General features: G+C 38.2%; 1 protein-coding gene across 12 annotated transcripts in view; it reads left to right on the top strand.

The window, feature by feature from the left end:
- The window catches only part of KIAA1549L (KIAA1549 like), a 99,835-nt gene extending 80,435 nt beyond the window's left edge, over nucleotides 1-19,400 (top strand). For 7 of the 12 annotated variants that reach the window (XM_015863512.2, XM_015863510.2, XM_015863514.2 and 4 more), the window contains 4 exons: nucleotides 3,005-3,102; nucleotides 4,301-4,446; nucleotides 6,829-6,980; nucleotides 10,857-14,475. In XM_015863512.2, coding sequence (XP_015718998.1) covers nucleotides 3,005-3,102; nucleotides 4,301-4,446; nucleotides 6,829-6,980; nucleotides 10,857-11,138 — 678 coding nt within the window. In that variant the 3' untranslated portion in view covers nucleotides 11,139-14,475. Of the gene's footprint in view, nucleotides 1-3,004; nucleotides 3,103-4,300; nucleotides 4,447-6,828; nucleotides 6,981-10,856; nucleotides 14,478-15,021; nucleotides 17,751-18,774 lie in introns of those variants that run through there. The other 5 variants (XR_001555377.2, XR_004307315.1, XR_004307314.1 and 2 more) reach the window with 5 other exon arrangements.
- The last annotated feature ends 237 nt before the right edge of the window (nucleotides 19,401-19,637 follow it).

Raw genomic sequence — 19,637 nt, 5'->3', positions numbered from 1 at the left:
CTATCATTAGCCAGCTGTTTATGTCTCTAGTGTCTAGAGTGTGCGGACTTCTTCTTTTTCTATTTTCTCCTTTTGAGTCCTTGTGCAGCATTGTTCTGGGGCAGATCACGTCACCAGTTCTGAAATCCATGTAGTTGAGTTGAGCAGAGAGCTACAACTTGGGAAAAAGCATCTCTTTCTCCCAGGGGTGGATTAGGTGCCATTTCTCTTCTTTAGTGCTCTAGAAAGATAAGTAACAGAGCTTGATCTTGAGGTGAAGACTGGCGTTGCCTGGCAGGCACTAGGGCACAGTTTCTCAGACTGAGTGGCTGAAGGTTATGTCATATGTCTCCTGGACCCAAATTCTTTCTCACAGCTTTCCTGCTCAGCTGTAGTTTTGAAGAATAAAAATAAGCAAATTTCCTGTGAAATCAGCATCTTCATAAATGCTGGCTTGTTTTTGTTTTTTTATTGTTTTTTTGTTTGTTTGTGAGTGTTTCTTTTAGATGTCAGTTTGCTTGGCTTTCCAGCAGTGTGCAAATTTGAGTGAAGTTGCTTTGTTTGTGTAATCTTGTCAGTCTAGGGCTCATCTAAGCCTCTGAGAGACATGCCTTCATGGTCTCTGAGCATTCTTTTTCCATTTGTGTTGCATGTAGGAAAACACTAATAATCCAGCATAACATAGAGTTCCTTTTCATAACTATTTTGATGGCTGTGGAAGCACAGCAGAGAATTGACTGCTCTCCACCAGAGTGGATGGTCCCTTGGTGAGGTACAGTAAATCTTTCGATAGGATTTTTCACTTTAACAGGATTCCCTCTGCCCACCCGTAGCAACATGGTGCCGCTCATTCAAAATAGTTCATCTCCTATGTAAGCAGCAAAATAAATGCTTGGATTTTCTACTTCATATTTCTTTTGTCCCCCTCCAAATTTTCAGTGTGATTTGCAGGAAGTTTGTGAGCTTAAAAAGCTTCCTTTGATGTCCATATTTCAAAAGATGTGTGTTAGTACACAAGAGAAAACCCAAGTCTGCCTCTTCTCCTTTCCATCAGCCCTACCGTACTCAATAGTATTTGCATGCTGTGTATATTTAAGATAGGGAAAAAATAGTTTCATGCTTAGTACAGATGTATGCTGAGGCAAGATGTAGGATGAAAGGATTATGGAACCAGAAGGGAGTGTTCAGTTCAACATCATCAGCTTTTCAGGTACAGAAGAAGCACCGCAGACCATTTCAAGTCCAGTGCTATTAGAAATGTATATTATACTTCCTTTGATGCAAATAGCGTTTTGTTTCTTCTGTACTTTTATTTCATTAAAAATCAAAATCAACATTTCCCACCCCTGGCTAGGAAACATGCTATTGCATTTTCAGTTTTTCCCACCTAGAGATAGAAATACTTTAAACAAGATTGTAGCGTGGTGAAAGTGAATATTTAGAGACATCATAGGTGGTGTGAAAGGAAAGATGATTTTCAAAGACATGCCCTTGAGGGATCCTACCCTGCTTTAAAGGAGACGAGGATGAGAGGTGGGAGAGAGTTGCTTCGTTTATATTGCTTTTCCTTTAACTACACTGACATTAAAAGTCAGCTTTTGATAAGTTATCTTTTCCAGTTTTGTAGTAGAGAAAAAGCATAATGGAACACTGTCTAAAAGTGTGATATGTAAAGGTGATTACTGTATGATAATGATTTTAGAAATTTAGTGTGGGATTTATATTGCCAAATTCAAACTTAGATGTAGGTGTTAAGTCTGAGCTAATAGTGTAAATCCTGTAGGCTCTTTCAGCAGGGAGGAGAAGGAGGGTGACTCATCCCATGGTAACATGTTTTTAGTTTCTCTGCCATTTGCTGAGGGAGAGTCTCTCACTGAAGCAGAATAATCTCTTGTAGTTCACTGTTGGATTTCAGATGCTAGTTTTTGTCTAAATGTGTATTTCTTGATACTGTGCTCCCCCAAGTTTGCTCACCTGATCTTTGTGCTGCTCTGAAGTGTTGTTGCTGAAAGCATAATAATCAATAATTAAGGCATAGTGGGTAGAATACAGGTGTCAGTATTGTAGAGACTGATGCCATCCTTCTACCTTTAAGCATATTTAGCCAAATTGTGACCTGTAACATCCAGCGTATCAAAGAATGTAGAAGGGGTGCTTTGTCCTACAGGCTGTTTCCTTTCACCACGGCTTTCATGTGCACAATTACTGGTCCTTCACATGTGTTAGTGAGAAAAGCCAAAATAGCTGTGAGCAAGATGCTGTTTTGTGAGTTGGTGGGTTGACTGTGTGCTCTTCTGAATTACTTTTCTATTTCAAACTTATTTGAATTATTATTGCTTTAGAAAGATACAGAGCTTGGGTTTTGGAGCTTTTTTGTGTGTGCTTTCTTTTAATCTTTCCAGTCCTGGAAAAGAAGTTGAAATATGTGTTGCTCATGGGCAGTTACATTTCATCAGGTGTTTCTCAGAGAATGTTTCTGAATCTTTAAAATATTTTACTTCTGGAGAATGCCCCATTCTTGGAGATTTTCAAAGCCAGGCTGGACCAGGCCCTGAGTACTGTGATCTAGCTGTGGTCTCCCTGTTCATTGAGGGGGAGTTGGTCTAGATGGCAATTAAGGGTCCCTTCCAACTCTTAAGGATTTTATGATTCTATGAAGTGAAAATTCAGAGATCTTTTTCCTTTGAATTCAAATTATCTGTGGATATAATCATCTGTGGATATAATCATAGCAGATCTGCTTTCCCAGCAAGATGACAGGTGTCTCAATGATAGAGTTTAATAAGTTCTGCTTTAATTAGACTGTCTTACTTTGGTGAACTCATTTGTTCATGTTTTCTTCCATATCCTAAAATCACCCAAGCTTTGTAAAATCTCTAATAAAATTCCATTACTAGCAGTGCCACAGAGTAATAACTTCTAGTTGGCCAGCACTTGAAATAAGTATTTGATTTCTGAGGTTATTTACTTTTTAATTTGAATGTGGATCTCTTGGTGTTTCAGAAAATATTTCTCTCTCCTACAGGCTTATAGATTTTCTCAGCTTCCTGAGATGGTGATGGGATCTCCTCCCCCTCCTGTCCCTCCCAGAACTGGTCCTGTGGCTGTTGCCTCTCTCAGGAGGTATATACCTTTTACTTTATTCTCAATATGAACTCTAAAACCCACAGTTTTCCTATGAACTGAGACAAACCCTCAAGTAGCACTTGCAAGCCATCCAGCTAATAAAGAAACACTCATGAAATTAGAAACATGCTATTTCTATTTTCATTTTAACATCAAGAGGAAAGAAATAACAGCAAATTTTCTCTTCTATTGGCTCATCTGTTTCAATAAAATTAGGAAATCCTTGCCTGGCTCTGCTTTAAAACATGCATGACTCCAAATCACAGAGTGCATAATGAAATGTTGTATAACAAATGTGCAGCAGATTGCTTGCACCATCATTCTCCCTGCTTATCTCTATTCTAAGGACTTGTAATGTGATACAGATGAGTTATCAGTATCCTGGGTCCGAGGGATTTCCACCTAGCTTTCAGATATCAAACACCTGTCCTTCCAAAGCCAAATATCTGCAAAAGCCTGGTTGCCTTAGCTCAGTGTATACTGCCTCCTCCTCAGAGTAAAGCACTCCATAAAATGCATTTCAAGATGTTTTCACACTTCTGTGGTGGAGGAGCTGATTTAGCCTACAGTGTTGTGCTGTTGTACACTGCAGAGCGCCAACTGTAATTCAGAGGCACTGCAAGCCTACTGAGAATTGCTGTAGAATACTAAGAACAAAGGAAACTTTTCTGAGTTTCTCTTAGCTGTATCCAAATATCCAGAATATGGATGCTTTTGTGGCATATTGTTTTATAACCATTAGGTAGTAATGCCATAAATCAATACAGCTATAAAGCAACTGGGATGCATTGTTTCAGAAGCTGCTAGATTCTCCCATGTGCATTGTAGACTACTTCATGACACCTTAACTGTGTTTTCTATCATCTTGTATTGATGAGCTATGGTATAGCTCTTGTATTTGTACTGCATATCGCAGGTATTTGTTTGATGCAGTAAGCGAAGGCTCTGTGGAGTCATAACAACATGCTTTAGTATAGAACAGGCCAGGTACAATACAGGTACTTTAGTATAGTACAGGTTGGAGTATTTCTCAGACATTTTCCAAACTTATGCCATGCCAAATTAAAACTGGACTGCACTGCTCAGTCCTAGCAGGCTTGTCATACTGTAGCTCATAGACACATATATTGCTGTCTTGTCCAATAGTCAGGATATTAAAGGTTTCTTTCTTTTTTGTCTGTCTTTCAATGCACAGGTCTACTTCAGATATTGGCAGCAAAGTGAGAGTACCAGAGTCCAGTGGGGTGGATCAGGCCCAGCATCACGAGCCAGCATCTTATGCACCTGGCTCAAGAGCTCCAATGTCTGTAGGCCCACTTGATCAATCAGCTTTTCACTCAGGTGAGAAAATACACCTGCAGATCTAACTTGCAACTTTGATAACTATGTGATTTGTTTTGCATATAAATGAGCTGATTAGATATAATAAAAACACACAATTATTTGGAGAGAGAAGATGTTAGGTATTTCTCCTGGTGCAAATGAAGGAGGCAGAGAAAGGATTGCCCCTTTGCAAATGCATCATGAAGTACTTCTCATCTTGTAAAAGGAAAGGGAGATGGTCTTTGTTCTACTATGTCGTTCTGCTGGCTCACCAATCAGGACTCTGAGCTACTAAGGTCCAGAGTTTAGAAGAGTTTATATGTACCAAAAATCCAGTGGAAATTGTAGTGGGCTTGTCTAGCTGAAACAGAGGCTATTGGTTATCAAGAGCACAAGTTATAGTATTGATGGGACTCAATGGCAAGAGGCAGCTGTCTGGCAGACCTCTGAACACACCACCAATTGTCCATTGTCTGAACAAATACAGCCTTGCATAGAGGAAGGCTGTCACCAGCAAATGTCAGAGAAAACTGGAAGCAACTTCTCACTGGCAAAATGTTTTCTTGAAGAAAAAAGCTTTCTTGCAGACAAAAAGCTTTCAAGATTAGGAAAAATTTACGTTGTCATCTCAGTTTCGTAAATGGCAGATTTATTAGACATGACTGTTAATCTGCAAATAAATTCTTTCTTATCTTTCTCAGAAGTAATTGAGAGTTATCTGCATTGTATTCAATATCTGCTGAGAATAACACTGTGGAAATGCATATTTGCCTCCGGTTAATTAAATATAGTAGGTTTGAAGGATCCATTGTACACTCACTTTTATCACAGTACCTTCTGCAGTGTGAGTCTAACAGGAGCAGATGCCACCCTTTCACATAAAAGTATTTAGAACTATAAAGTATGCCGCACTGCTAAGAACTCTGGTGATGTGACCACAGCAATGTTCTCTGTGATATACTTCTCCACAGTTTCCAGTGATGCAGAGGTTTTATTGCTGTATGTTACAAATAGTTATGTTGTGCTACTGCTGAAGATTGTCTGCATTTCAGAAGACACAAAATGATCTCTGAAGAATACTTTGGACAAGTTAGCATTACTAACTCAATCCTCGGTGAAAATACTCAGTTGTCTTTTTACTGTGTTTTTGCCTTTACTGGCTCTTCTGCTCTCACATAAATGATTTATTTTTGTTATATTCTGTGAAACTTAAAAGTAAAATACATGGCAGTGTATTACTGAGTACTCAAAATGCCCTGTCCACATGCTTTGTTTGCTACGTGATAGAGATGGTAGAGAGCTTTCTCCCACTCTGGGTTTAGGAATGAGGCTTTAGTGTACCAGCGATGCAAATCACTGTGTATCTCTGTCTAAAGAGACACTAGTGGGAAGAAGTCTTAAGTACAATCTACTTGTCCAGTTACTCTAAATTTGGCAAATAGGTGGACTTATGATTTACTTCTCTCCAGAAATAGTGGAAGTATGTGAGGAGATGGTGGTCTTCTAGTCTGCCGAGTTACATACTGTGTATAAATTCAGTAATGGCAGAAGGAAATACCTTCTCTTGTGAATCTCTGTGAGGACTGAAGCCTACAGTAATGAGCAGATATAACCATATCCAGACATCTGGTTGAACCTTGTCTTGGGAAAGCTGTTTTCTCCTACTTAACAAGGTCATAGAATTCTAACAAAAGAATTCCTGGACATCCCTATGCATATGTCTCAATCAAGACATATGAAAACAGATTTTATGTCAGCAGGTTTCCTTGGAAATATTTATATAAGTGGTAGCTGCATAATTCATTGCAGTCATAGGCTGTTGCTGGGAAATGAATTGAGCAGGCAGAGCCTAGGTATTTTTCATGGAAGCACTGAAATTTTATGATGGAGCTGTTGAGATTACAGCCTGTTAAATGTATCACTCAGTTTTGTAGGTCTCGTGTCTAGAGATATTAGGATGGTGTAACTACAAACTGAATGCTCTGTAACTTACTGTTGAAAAAACAGGGGCAGTACTCTGAAACCCATGGTAACAGCAGCTAAAAATTGAATATAAGGAAACAAACGTAAAAGGAAAATGAGCCTTTTATTTTTTCTGCAATGATTCAAAGCTTTAGAGGGAAGCGTTTATTACAAGGATCCGAGTCTTTAGGAGTAAGTCCTCATATCTTTATCTAAAGATTGTGCATCGCTGTATGGACAGCTGCAAATCTCATTTTCTACCATTATGGAGATGTTAGTTAGCTGCTGGGAGCCTTACATCCAACCAGTGGTCACTGGAAAAAAATAAACCAAAACCAAAAACAAAAAAAGCTCAAACATTTACTTCATAACTAATATATTTTAATTTATAACTTAAAAGATTAGGTATTAATTGTATATAATCTCATTTTTTAATAGGAAATACAGTACCAGCAGTGTTTGCCATACCAGCAGCAAACCGACCTGGCTTCACAGGCTATTTTATCCCAACACCACCCACAGCATATAGGAACCAAGCCTGGGTGCCCTATGCTGGAGAGAATGAATTACCAGGACAGTGGGCAGACTCAGTAAGTATCCTTGCTTTTCTAATGATGTGCATCTCTACACAGAAGAGGTCATAAGTGATGCTAAGCAATCAGCAAAGAATCTGAGCAGGGTGATTCTTTCTGAATGGGAATAATCTCTAGCAGTGAGGATCTGTGAGAGAGGGTACAGATATTTATTTGTCCATACAGTGGACTGTAAACATCATTCAGTAATTTTGAGGCTGGCAGCAATGTGCCCTTGTAGCCAAAAAAGCCAATGGCTTTCTGGGGTGTATTAAAAAGAGCGTGTCCAGCAGGACGAATGAGGTGATCCTCCCCCTCTACTCTGCCCTGGTGAGGCCTCATCTGGAATATTGTGTCCAGTTCTGGGCTCCCCAGTACAAAAAAGACATAGATCTCTTGGAAAGAGTCCAGCAGAGGGCCACTAAGATGGTGAAGGGCCTGGAGCATCTCCCCTATGAGGAGAGACTTAGGGAACTGGGTCTGTTTAGCCTTGAGAAAAGAAGGCTGAGAGGGGGCTTGATCCAGGTTTATAAATACTTGAGGTGTGGGAGCCATAGTGGTGAGTCTGGTCTCTTTTCAGTAGTGTGTGGGGATAGGACTAGGGGTAATGGGATGAAAGTACAGCATAGGAAGTTCCGCACGAATGTGCAGAAGAACTTTACAGTGAGGGTGACGGAGCACTGGAACAGGCTGCCCAGGGAGGTGGTGGAGTCTCCTTCTCTGGAGATATTTAAGACCCGCCTGGATGCCTACATGTATGACATGGTGTAGGGAGCCTGCTTTGGCAGGGGGGCTGGACTCGATGATCTCTAGAGGTCCCTTCCAACCCCTACAATTCTGTGATTCTGTGTCAGGTACCCCCAAGATGGAGGTTAAGTATTTGGTAGGTAGTGGGTGATGCTCTTGCCTCACAAAGTGGCTTTTTGCTGTTTGCAAGCTGGGGAAGCATCTTTCTACTCCAAAGACGCCTTTCAAGACAGTCCCTCTCTCAGATACTGGCTCCCAACTCTGCCACAGCCCTGCTGTGCAGCTTATCTGCAGGGAGTGACAGATCTTAAACTAAATAATTAATTGCACAATTCTACTCTTGGACAGATCCAATTTTTATTCTGAAGTATTCTCTCATTTCAAAGAAATGAAACTGAGATCCTCAAATGAATTGCAGTAGTTCATCATGTCTGAAACAAATTCTATCATTTAGGGGCTTTTTTCTTTTTTAAGGCACTTAACTTTAATGCTGTTAAGGAAAAAATAATGCAAGATTGACTCTGCCACTTGAGCTTACATGTAATGTTTATGCAGAACCAATTCAGCTAAACAAACTGGGAGATGGATTCTATTTCTTTGTTCAGATCATCAGCAGAATATTTTAGTAAACTGCATTTGGAGACAAATAGTTGCCTTGGAGCAGCTAAAAAAAAAAGGCAATAAGGTCATATAGATGTTCCTTAGGACAGCTCTTTTGTGCCAGATCTTCATTACTGCTGTTGATGTATAAGAGGAAAAGAATTCAATTTGATTCTCAGGTGCAAGTCTGAATTTGTAGGCTGAACTGTCAAGAAAAAAGATATTCATATATAACCTGTATCTGTTGATGTGCTCCTGACACCTGAAGTCTTGTGAAGTCATTAGGTTCCCTTTCCAGAAAACACAGAAAATCTTTGTTTAAAACATATTTTTATTTGTAATCTTACTGATGCTGTAGATTCAAGAGGCCTAATTGTATCTGAACCGTCAGTTAAAACTTTTTCATTAAGAAGAAAAAAAAAAAAACAACAAAAAAGGGGCAAAGTATTTTGTTGCGTGCATATTCTTTTTTCCCCTTTTGCATATTGGCTTCAGTCCTGTGAAATCAGTAAGAATCTGGTATCATCTGTCAGAAATGAAGACTGAGAACAAATCAGACTAAACTGGAAAGCAAGGCTCTGACCCCCTAGTTTGCTTATTTTGGGAGAGGAAATGTAACCCTCTTGGGGGTTTCCCTGCCTTCAGGGATAGAGATGAGAAGAGCACATAATGCCAGTGCTCCTTCCTCTCTGCTGTGTACATAAAGTGATGGAGAGGGAGGTGAGAAGCTGTCTGAAAATTAACTGTGACATTATAGAATTCAAATTCAAAGGAAATGAATTTTCCTTTCGACTTTACTTATCTGTTACATAGGTTTAAATGGCTTCCTGTTACCCAGACTTTCAGCCCTTCTGTGATATAAAAGGAAAAAATGTAAAAATAAAATACTCCAGTTCCTTTAGTTATGAACAGGGACTTAAAAATGAGACTCTTTACTTCTCACGCATTTCCACTAATGGGATTGTAAATTAAACACCAAGGTGGCAAATGAAACTGGAGTTGTCTGGTATATGCTGTTACTTGAACATTGTTTACTCAATTGAAAGGTAAGTATTGAAGCACTAAGCTTTGTGAGAGCAGGGAAATGCGTTTATTTTCCAAGTTGATAGATTCTGCTTAGTGAAAGTAGGAACCTGGTGGCCTCTAGTGGCAGTTCATGTGTTGTACTACGAAAATGTTTGTCTTTTGAATAACCTATTGAGAAAACTAAGCAAAGGCAAGTGCATTTAACAATTGCTTTCATACTGTGACTGTTTCCTATGTGTGCATCATCACACCATGCTGAATGGGTGTGACATGCTGTGCATCATGTGATGGATGTCCATCATCCCATAAAGCATGTGTGAGCCCTATTTGTCAGATTTGCATAGATTTTAAATGCCTGAAGGGGCAACATTTTCAGAAGCACCGAGGGGCTTGTAAAGATCTCACAGGGCAAGACCCAAAACAAGATTTAAAAGAAATGTATGAGTTCTTGTTCTGAAATTCATGCTGAAGTCCCATATTCCCCACCAGCTATTTAAAACTGGCAGACATTCACTCTTTGGCATTTGAGTCTGTTTGTAGACACATACAGGTCTGATGTTCTGCTTTTGGCATTACCACGAAAGCCTTCACCTCAGTGGGTCAGGTACCTGACATACCCTATAGAGATCCAAAGATTAGGTGTGAAACCAGCCTGGCTGCCTGTATTACATGTTTATACAAGACTTTAGTGCATTCAAACAGCTAAAAACATGTATTCTTCCCAATTAGAATAATACAAATTAGTCCATTAACTTTTCAGTGCTTAAATGCAGTGTTAGTTTATCGGTTACCTTATGGTGAATGTGGTATTATCAGCCATTCTATTCAAAATAAACATCACGGGACTTCTCTTCCTTATCATTGGAGTAGATTATAGTAATGAGTTGGCAAGGTTTTTCCTCAAGGATAATTTATCTTGTCCTAGCAATATGTTATGGGTTGCCTTCTGTTACAGCATAAAGCCCTTTACCGTGGAGGGCTGTAGATATCTATTTTCCAGACTTTTGCAAAATATAAGTAAGTGCTATTTTTATCCGGTACATTAAAAAACTTCTGAGAACTTAGGTTTTCTATGAATGTGAAAACTGGTATCTAGGTTCGTGGATTTATGAAGGAAAATTAATAGTCATGAGAATTAAACAACTTCCCTTATTGCTGAAGATCAGATTTTTCTGTGCTGGGTTTTCAGTGTCCTGAAGTACAGTAGATCTGGCTACTTCAGAGAGGACACACTTTCAGAAAAGCCTCCTACTTGGCTTTTTTCAGTGACTATAAACTTAGTTGTTCAGTGCTTCCACAGTGCGGAGAGTTGAGTTCCTGTCTTATTGATGTATGTGCCTAAATGGCACGTGCAAAGATGTAAATTTATCAGCTGACACATTGGGATGTAGAGTTTATATGTTGTTATAGGTTCCTGTCTGTCACATCTTATTTCTACCCCATGGAGGTTTGTGTTACCTGCCAGGTAGCACTAGGGATAAATTGTTCTGTATAATTTGGTGTAATTACGATGCTCTACAGGTTCCACTCCCTGGATACATCGAGGCTTATCCAAGGCCCCGCTACCAACACAATTCTCCTTCACGACTGCCTCGCCAATACAGCCAGTCAGCAAGCATGCACCCCAGCTTGGAACAAGCTCCTTTGCCCTCTGCCACAACTTCTCAGCAGAGCCTGACAGAAAACGACCCGTCCGATGCTCCTCTCACCAACATTTCTACGGCTGCCCTAGTAAAGGCAATAAGAGAAGAAGTTGCTAAACTGGCCAAGAAGCAAACAGATATGTTTGAGTTCCAGGTTTAATGTCTTTTGTGTACAGCATTTGTATCATGGAACTTGAAGTAGACAAGAAAGCGACCTCTTTAATTTTCACTTACAAACCTGCAGTGAATTGTGCAAAGTGATGGCATTTTTCTCCATCTGAAAAGTCAACGCTATGAAACAACTTAAAGTAGAGCACTGGGATCCTGAAGCTATGTATTCTACTTGCCAGCTAAGGAAATGCTGCCAGGTAACTCTTTAAAATGGATTATATTGATCATATGCAAGTGTTTGTCACTTGGCACTCATACTATGATCCATCGTCGCTAGAGATGCTGCTGTACATGCCAGTGCCATGTAGTGTTTTGGTTGCAGGCCCTAATGCAGAGCTGCTGAAGAATATCTTCTGGATGACAAGACCTTATTTCTTTGACTAAAGAGGAAAACAGATGGAAAATGGCAAGATAAAGGCCATGGTAGGTGTGGCAGCCATGTTAATTTTTTGTTGTGGGACACTGTACAAGGAATGTTGATTGAATTTATCTGCGTTGCTGCAGCCTTTTCATTCTAAAGACTGTAACCAAACCAAAAGAATCTGAGATGAGTAATACTAACAAATGTCCTGTGAATAGCCCCAATTCTTTTCATCCTCTTTACAGTACAAGGAAGTGAAAGAAGAGAAGACTGTGAGGAGACCAAGGATATTTTGATAATTAATGGTTACCTTGTCCATGAATGCCACTGATGAGTTATGGAGGAGACTTTTTTCAGTGTGAGAGAGCACAATTTGTGAAGAGCTAACAAAGGAAATTGGTGCTAGAAGTTTCCAGGAGAAATGAAAAAAGGCTATTTTTGTTTGCTCTATATTCAGGCTTTTCACTCAGAATGCATGTGAAGCTGATAAACATGAGATTTTTGAGCAAGTCTTTCTAACCTGGAATAGTGAATACATCTGCTTGTACAAGACAAACCTCTGTTTAACACAATGCTTTTTTCTCATTCTTAAACAATGCTATCTACTGAAGTGCTGCCTGAAGCCACAGTTGATCTTGATCAGACTGGAACAGTGCATAAATGTGTAAGAAGTTCTGAATGTAGAGGACCTGATTATTATATTAACATGTAAATAAGTATACGGTTAAATGGATTAACAAAAACGCTAGCGTGCTTTGAAAAAAGAGGGCATTTCTGGAAACGATGCTGACTGTACGTTACTCAAGATAAAGGTTGCTAATAGTTAAACTGCATCATTGTATGAATCCAATCCCGAAAGAAATTCAAACCAGTTGAATAGGACATTAGTTTGTTTTTTGTAGTTGTACAGAATAGTTGGAGATTATGAACAATTGCTTTCAGTTCCTTTGGCCACTAGCTTTGGGAACTGAAGTTGTTGCAAAATACATTGTGTTGGGCATGTCTGATGTCAACTGGAGTTAAAGGTAATGTCCTTCATTTCAGTAAGTTATCTGGTTATTCTCAACTGCTTACGTTATTTTGTTTGATCATTTCATTTTCTTGAATTTCATTGGTCTTTACCAGGGTGAGAAAGAGAGCTTAGTTTAGCTTTTTGGACATCAGTAAAATGAGAGGAGGTGTGAGACTAGAAGGGGAAAGAAGAAGAAACTGATGAAGCACAAACTTTTAATACAGAGCTATTTTTTCCCCTCCAGATAGTTATATAATAAACCCTGTTTGAGATTATGATATATAATTATCCTAGTATACACTCGTATCTTCTGCTCCGAGACCTTAGGTATTGCAGAAGCTTTTGGAATGCTAGCTGATCTTTAAACTAATGTGAAATGTCATTTTTATTATTTAAAAATCAGATATAAATAAAATGTATTTTTGTAATCTCAGTGTATATACTTGCTGTATGTTTATACAAGTCTGCAATAGTCAGAAAATTTCCATAAACCAAGTGCAAAAAAAAAAAAAGAAAATAATAAGACAGAAAACAAAACAAAAAACAGATGAATAATTTGGATGATCAATATTAACATGCAGCATCTGGAATACACAAATACACATTTGGGTGACTTGCTTACTGAACAACCAAAGAAACTGGATCTTTTGTGAAAATATAAGTCTGCTAAAGACAGACTACAGTCTTAGTTACCTATCAGCTAACTAATATTGATCTTATCAGTATAGTACAATACATCCAAATGTCTTTTTGTGTTAATAGCTGCCTAAAAATGATGCATTTAAAATAACTTAAAAATAAAGGGCCAAACTCAGAATGCCGTAAGATGTTAAGTTCTGTATGGCTTCAGTGGGAACTCAGCTCGCTGAGAGCAAGGCTGAGCTTTTCTATTAATTTTAGTTCACATTTAGAATCACATGCTGTGCGTATTTTTTCATTTGCTGTAACATAAGTGCAGGTATAATTTAAGAGCAGATTATAATTATTTAGCCTAAGCTGGTTCATAACCAGATTAAGGTAACTTGGTAAGGGAAATATGCATTAAATTGTGTCTGCCACCTTGGGTATCAACTTTATTAACTTACTTTCTGAGTGATTATTCTAGTTATTCCAGTGAAATTTTTTATGTAGGTAGGCCCTTCTATGCAATGGCAGTGAAATGCCCTGTCGAATAAATTTCTGTGTCTTTGGCTCAAGTTTTGCAGGGTTATCTTAAAGCTGTAAGTGCGGAAGCAGCAGCAGTCCTGCAGACTGGGAAGGGTCATGATGCCACGTATCCCCAAAACAGTCACAGGAGGTAGGATGTACCAGATTTAACAGCATCTTTGGGACGCTTAGCTCTGCTTGTGAATCTGTACCCGTTCTTTGTGATTTAGTATTTCCATCCAAAAGTATGTTAGTGTAAAGCCAAGCATCTATCTGCCATACAGAAAATGAAGAAGTTTGGAAATTACGTGCGTGGTACAGGGTTTGAATGCCCGTATGCAAACAAAATGAACAAAACAGAAAACCCTAACACCAAAAGAAATGCTTACATAAAATAGCCTTCTCGAAAGACAAACGATTCCAGTAAGGTTAAACAAAGTACTCTTCATACAACTGAAGAATACCTGTTAGAATTCCAAGATTAATTTTCTTTGGTATTGTGCTGATGACGTGCAGTATACCGAATATCCCCTGAATCATCACTCTGAAACCATTGTGGTGCACTTTATTCACAAAGGCATTTTACATTCTTCGTTCATAATGGCTTTCTATCTGATTTGTAATATGTTCCTGTATTTATTTATTTTTTGACGTACAAAGTAAGATGATTTAAGGCAGTAAGGACATTCCCGTGTGAGAATAACATGCTGTAATATTTATACTGTTGGAGCACAAAGCAATGATAAAGTGAAAATATAGTGTATAAATAATTTGTAAAATAATAAACATTTTGTATGGCTACAATTACAGTATAGTTTTTCAATATTGATTTCAAAGAAGAAAGTACACCTGTTTAATGTTATGATATCGTCAGACTATATTCCTGTTACATTCACTTTTCTACTGAGTGCCCCAGTTTTCTTTAGAATGTTGCTAAATGTTAAGGTGAAGGTACTGTTTTTTGTGTACATATTGATGTTCAAACCAATAGTTGTATTCAGATTTGTAAATCATTGCTAGAAACACCTGCAAATGAAACACATAAAATTGTTTCTCAGTAGGTGTGTTGTGACCACTCTCTGCAAGTGCATATACTATGTGTGACATTTTATTGGCATTAGAAGAAGACTAAGAGGATAAGAAGGCATTCTTTGGCAGATGTTTTTGAAGAAAAGTATACTTTTGTGAGGAGCTCTAATGCCCTGTAGAAATAAGAACAACTTTCATATCTAGTAATATTCTATAGAGAATCTGTTAGAAGTGCATGTAAATCTTACATAGCAATGGGAAAATTATCATAATTCTTTTTTTTTTTTCTTTATTTTTTTTTTCTCCACACTAACTTTTAAAAAGGGGAGGCATGAAGGAAAGAGAATGCAAGGAAGATCAAATACAAAGCAGATAGAGAAAGCAGCATTGGAGTCAGTAGCAGAACTGAAGTGAGGCCTCTGTCACATTTAAGGTGTGGTACATAAAACTAATTGCAATTTTGGTCACAATTCAAGATGCCTGTAAAGGATGAATTACATTTGAATGTATATTTTCAGGCCCACGTTGTAAAAAATAACAGCTCGATGCCAGCTTCTAGGAGTTTGAGGGAAGTGAAAAGCAATGATAGCTTTCTGAGCTGGCACAAGAAGTCGCTTCATTTAGCTGACCTTGCACGTCCTGTCCGTGTTTGAATATGGTTTGAGTATGCTCTGAATATGGTTGTACAAGGTTACGGTACATCTTGATCTTATTTTTCTTGTACATAAGCATATTGCAGTGGCTTTCCATTCCTCACTGACATGCAATTGGATAAAAAGAACAGGCATGAGATAGCATGAAGAACATGAACAGGTAAATAACAGTTCCAATGGCCTGTAAGCCAGACCAATGTCTTCTTCTGATGTTTGATACGTTACACCTACTGGAAAAATGGTTGTTTGAAGCAGCTTTCCTTGGAAAGGTGTATTGTGTTCAGTGCTAATGACCAATATGTATAAATTAACACTCAGTCCTACCACAAGAGAATGTATCAGTCATGGCTTCCACAACTTTGCACAAGACATGTGCATACTCTGTATAGCTCCACCTGAAACAGTGGCAAAAAACCACAACTGCTTTCCGGCTACTGGGAGTAAACTCCTGTAATAAAACACCAAGTTGTTGGTTATTTTGTTTAGATTTTACTACAGCATTAGTGTAGACATTCAGACAATATGTTTTAGTTCCTTTTTCCTCATAAGGGCTCTGTGTAAAACAGGAAAGTTTGGTCTGCTGGTAGGATGGCTCATTTGTCGCAGTGGGTGCAGGGAAACAGCAGCCATCTTCTCATTATACTATTAATGTGTCTGACGGATCAGTTATTTCCTCCCTCTGCTCAACTTCCCTTCTGAAATAATACAAACACAGCTTTTTTGAGTAAATAAGGTGTAATTTTTAAAATAAGTATGTGGGGGTAGATACATCTGCCTACTTCTCTGTGATGTCTCCATATGCACTGCTGTTTTACTGAGCATTTTATTTAAAACAATGTGAGCTGGAAAAGAAACGAATCAGCTCAGATTTCTTTGCTATGTTATTTGCAAGTATACTGTAGATTTTGCAACAGGGCTTTATTGATTCAGTAAGTCAAATGATTACTTAAACTTTCTGTGCTAGACTTTCTTTTCATGGGTTAATCTTTTGGCAATAATTCTAGGTCTGTGTAAGGCTTTTTTTCTTGCTGATGAAAATACTTCACAGTTTTGGGTTTTTTTTTACCCTTTTTAAAGTGTAGGAGGTGTAGGAATGCAAAATGAGGATGAACACTCATGGAGAATGCTTTTATGAACTGTTGACATTGTCTTGTAAATAAATAATGCAAAAGATACTTGTGGAAATGATATTTGTAGAGGTTGGTAAATGAACTTGGTACTGATTTGCTCTTTAAAAGGAAGTTTCAAAATAGACAACACATAAAGGCAGACCTTCAGTGTCTTCGTTGAGAACAATTATATTGAACACTGATTATGGTCGATCAAAAATGTTTGGCAGTGCACAATAGACAAAAAGCAGTCAGAAAACTACACATGTGGGGATTCCTGTTATCCAGGCAAATTTTGATCAGGGCTGCATAGGACACATGGGAGTTGGGACAGGGATTTTGATCAGGCTCTGAGGTGGATAAGAAATGTGTTTTAAATTGCTAGGTGGCCAAATGTCCAGCGGATATGTTGAAAATAATTGCAAATACCATGAAGAGATATTTCAGTGATTTAATTCTGTCTCATTAGATAAAAAATAATTCTTTTAATAAGTGCCTGAATTTTTTTGAATTTCCAAGCTTGATGGTAGTGATTCTCAAGGTGTAACTTGAAAATGTATTATAATCTGTAAATAATGTTGTAATGTTGCAAATACACATACTAGGCAGAAATGGGATCATAGTATTGTGAAAAATAGAGAAAGTTGATTCCACTCAGTTCAATATTTAGGGATGAGGTAATTTTTTTCCCTTCAGAGTTTATCCTTCGGCTGCAGTGCAGTTCTATGCTCTGTAAACCATGTAACACACTGGTGATAAATTCTATCTGGCAAGAAGTACTACTGACTCTTTGCAGGCTCCAGTGTCACCTTGTAAAGAATGTAAAGAATTAAGCTATTAAAACAGAAATTTGTGGGTTCTTCGCTCTCACTCTGGATTTAGTGCTTTCAAGTCATGTATGACCAACACATTTTGGCAATGTGTACTTTGAGATGTGATGCAGCAGAATACAGCAGCCTATACCAGGCATTTAGTAGCATGTAAAGTACAAGTGACTACTAAAGAGGGGTAGATACTAAACCTTCTGTTTCAGTAGTGGATGGGCACCAAGTATTTAAGGGGTGATAATTATGGTGGAACAAAGACTCTGAAATTAACTGCTTGGAATCAATTTTATGTGTTTTGTTAGCTTTTAATTTCACAATTTAAGGCAGTAGAAAAATAAAGACGTTGAGTGTGTATTCTGTTTCAGAATTATAAATGAGAGAGATATGAATGGAAGGAAAACTGAGGTTTATTCTGTCTTTCCCTTTGTCTCCTGATTTCAACATTGCATGCAGTTAAAAAAAAACCCACAAAAACAACACCAAACACTTCACTCCAGATTAATTTTAATTTTACTTCCTATGGTGGGGAGACCAACAAGGCTTTTGTATGGATACTGAGTTTTTCAAGTTGTATTCAAGGTCATACTGGATAGAGAAAATGAAATAGAGCTCATCTTACTAAGGCATGTATCTTAGTTTAGGACTGAGTAATCCAGCAGCAAGAGCTCCTTAGAGGAACCGTTCTGAGGAGTTCTTTGGGTCTAGTTAAGGAAATGTGCACAACTCAGATATTTCTGCCCTATTTGAGTTCCCATTTTTATTTAGCAATTTTCTTTTACTGCATCTGTGTGCTTTGAATTTTGCTGTTTCATTAATGTACTCAAACAGCCACACTCTTTAGTTTATTGAGGTACTGAAGGTGTGACAAAGGTGTTGACTAACATCTGTGATGCGATTTTTAATTATCTATGACACTGTGTGGCTTCGGCCTGTGTTCTGCTGTGTGATACTGGCAGTGTCATTATGGTGACATGAGTGTTGATAGTCCTCCATTGAAGTTACTGAAAAAAAAAAACAAACCTACTTGCTTTGAGAAAAGTGGGATTGATCCAATATTCTCACAATGGTTTGACCATTTTAAGAATCTTAGACAGGGTAGTAGCTGGTTATGGGTAACTGGAAATTAGGAAATTGGATTTCAGTTGTCATTTTATCAGTTTTGGCTTGATCCTGGGCAAAGCACGTAATCTGGCTATGCCTCAGCATCACTGTCTTTAAAGCATGGTGAAGCCCCTCCTCATCCTCCTGGTGAGGGGCTCAGCTAACTGATAAGGTTAGGAACGATGAAACCCTGTAGTGAAAGCATATAGTATGAAGCATTGTTTATTGTTTCATGGAGCTTGGTAATTGGTCAGGACTGTAAGTTATCTATTCCGTTGGCAGCATTAAAATGTAGATGAATTTACAAGGGAATAAAAACCTCTTGATGCTATTTCAGCATACTGTAGGAAGACTTTCTAATAAAAGCTTCTACTTTTTTTTTTACAGAGGTGCTATATCAAATACATAAATTGTCACTCCCCATGCAGCACATCTCACATTGATGACATGAACTTCTCTTGCGTCTTTGAGTTACAGAAAGGACCGGCTCTGCATTATTACAAGTATCCACGTTGTCTTTGTTACTCACAGCTTGATTCAACTAAACTGTAATGGCTGCATCTGAAAATAACTAAAATATTTCAGTGTGTTTCAGCTGGATATGCTTATATTGGGTTTCTGAAGTCAGAGCTGCAGAATTGAGAGTGATTTGGAAAATCATATCTAAAGACTAAACTGAAAGAGGAAGAAAAATACTCAATTAAAATTCTATATTATGCAATTGGAAAGGAGATCTCCGAGAGCTGGTTCCTTTTGCAATTACAAAAGTTGTCTGTACCAGAATTTGGATTTTACATATCACTAAGAAGGAGACAATTAAGATGTTCTGGATCATTACTAACTGGCTTTGTTTGTACTCTTAACTGTAGGGTGATTCCAGAAATGAAATTTATCTCTGTGTAGCATAGTTTTTTCCATGTTAGTTGCTATAGCTTAGTTGAAGTTGTACATGTTATTTCTTGGCAATTTTGCACATTAAATAAAAGATGTCTTAAAATCTATGTTGCTACTTATTGATTGTTCCTGCTGTGTCCTCTTCTATAGATCAACTGCCTTTAAGCATGAGCATGCCTTTTGGTTGGACCAGCCAGGCTTCTGGGCCTGTGTAGAGATACTGTCGACTCATGATCTCAGGGATGAGCCTGGCAAAGGATAGGGAAGGAAATTAAAAATCTCCACAGGATAAAATAGTGAATAGCAGCAGTGGTGCTCCCTCTGAAGATGAATTTGCTGCCTTGCAGAGGTGAGCA

This window comes from Coturnix japonica, chromosome 5 (genome assembly GCF_001577835.2).
Source record: "Coturnix japonica isolate 7356 chromosome 5, Coturnix japonica 2.1, whole genome shotgun sequence".
NCBI classification, from domain to species: Eukaryota; Metazoa; Chordata; class Aves; order Galliformes; family Phasianidae; genus Coturnix; species Coturnix japonica.
This window is presented reverse-complemented; position numbering and strand designations above follow the sequence as displayed.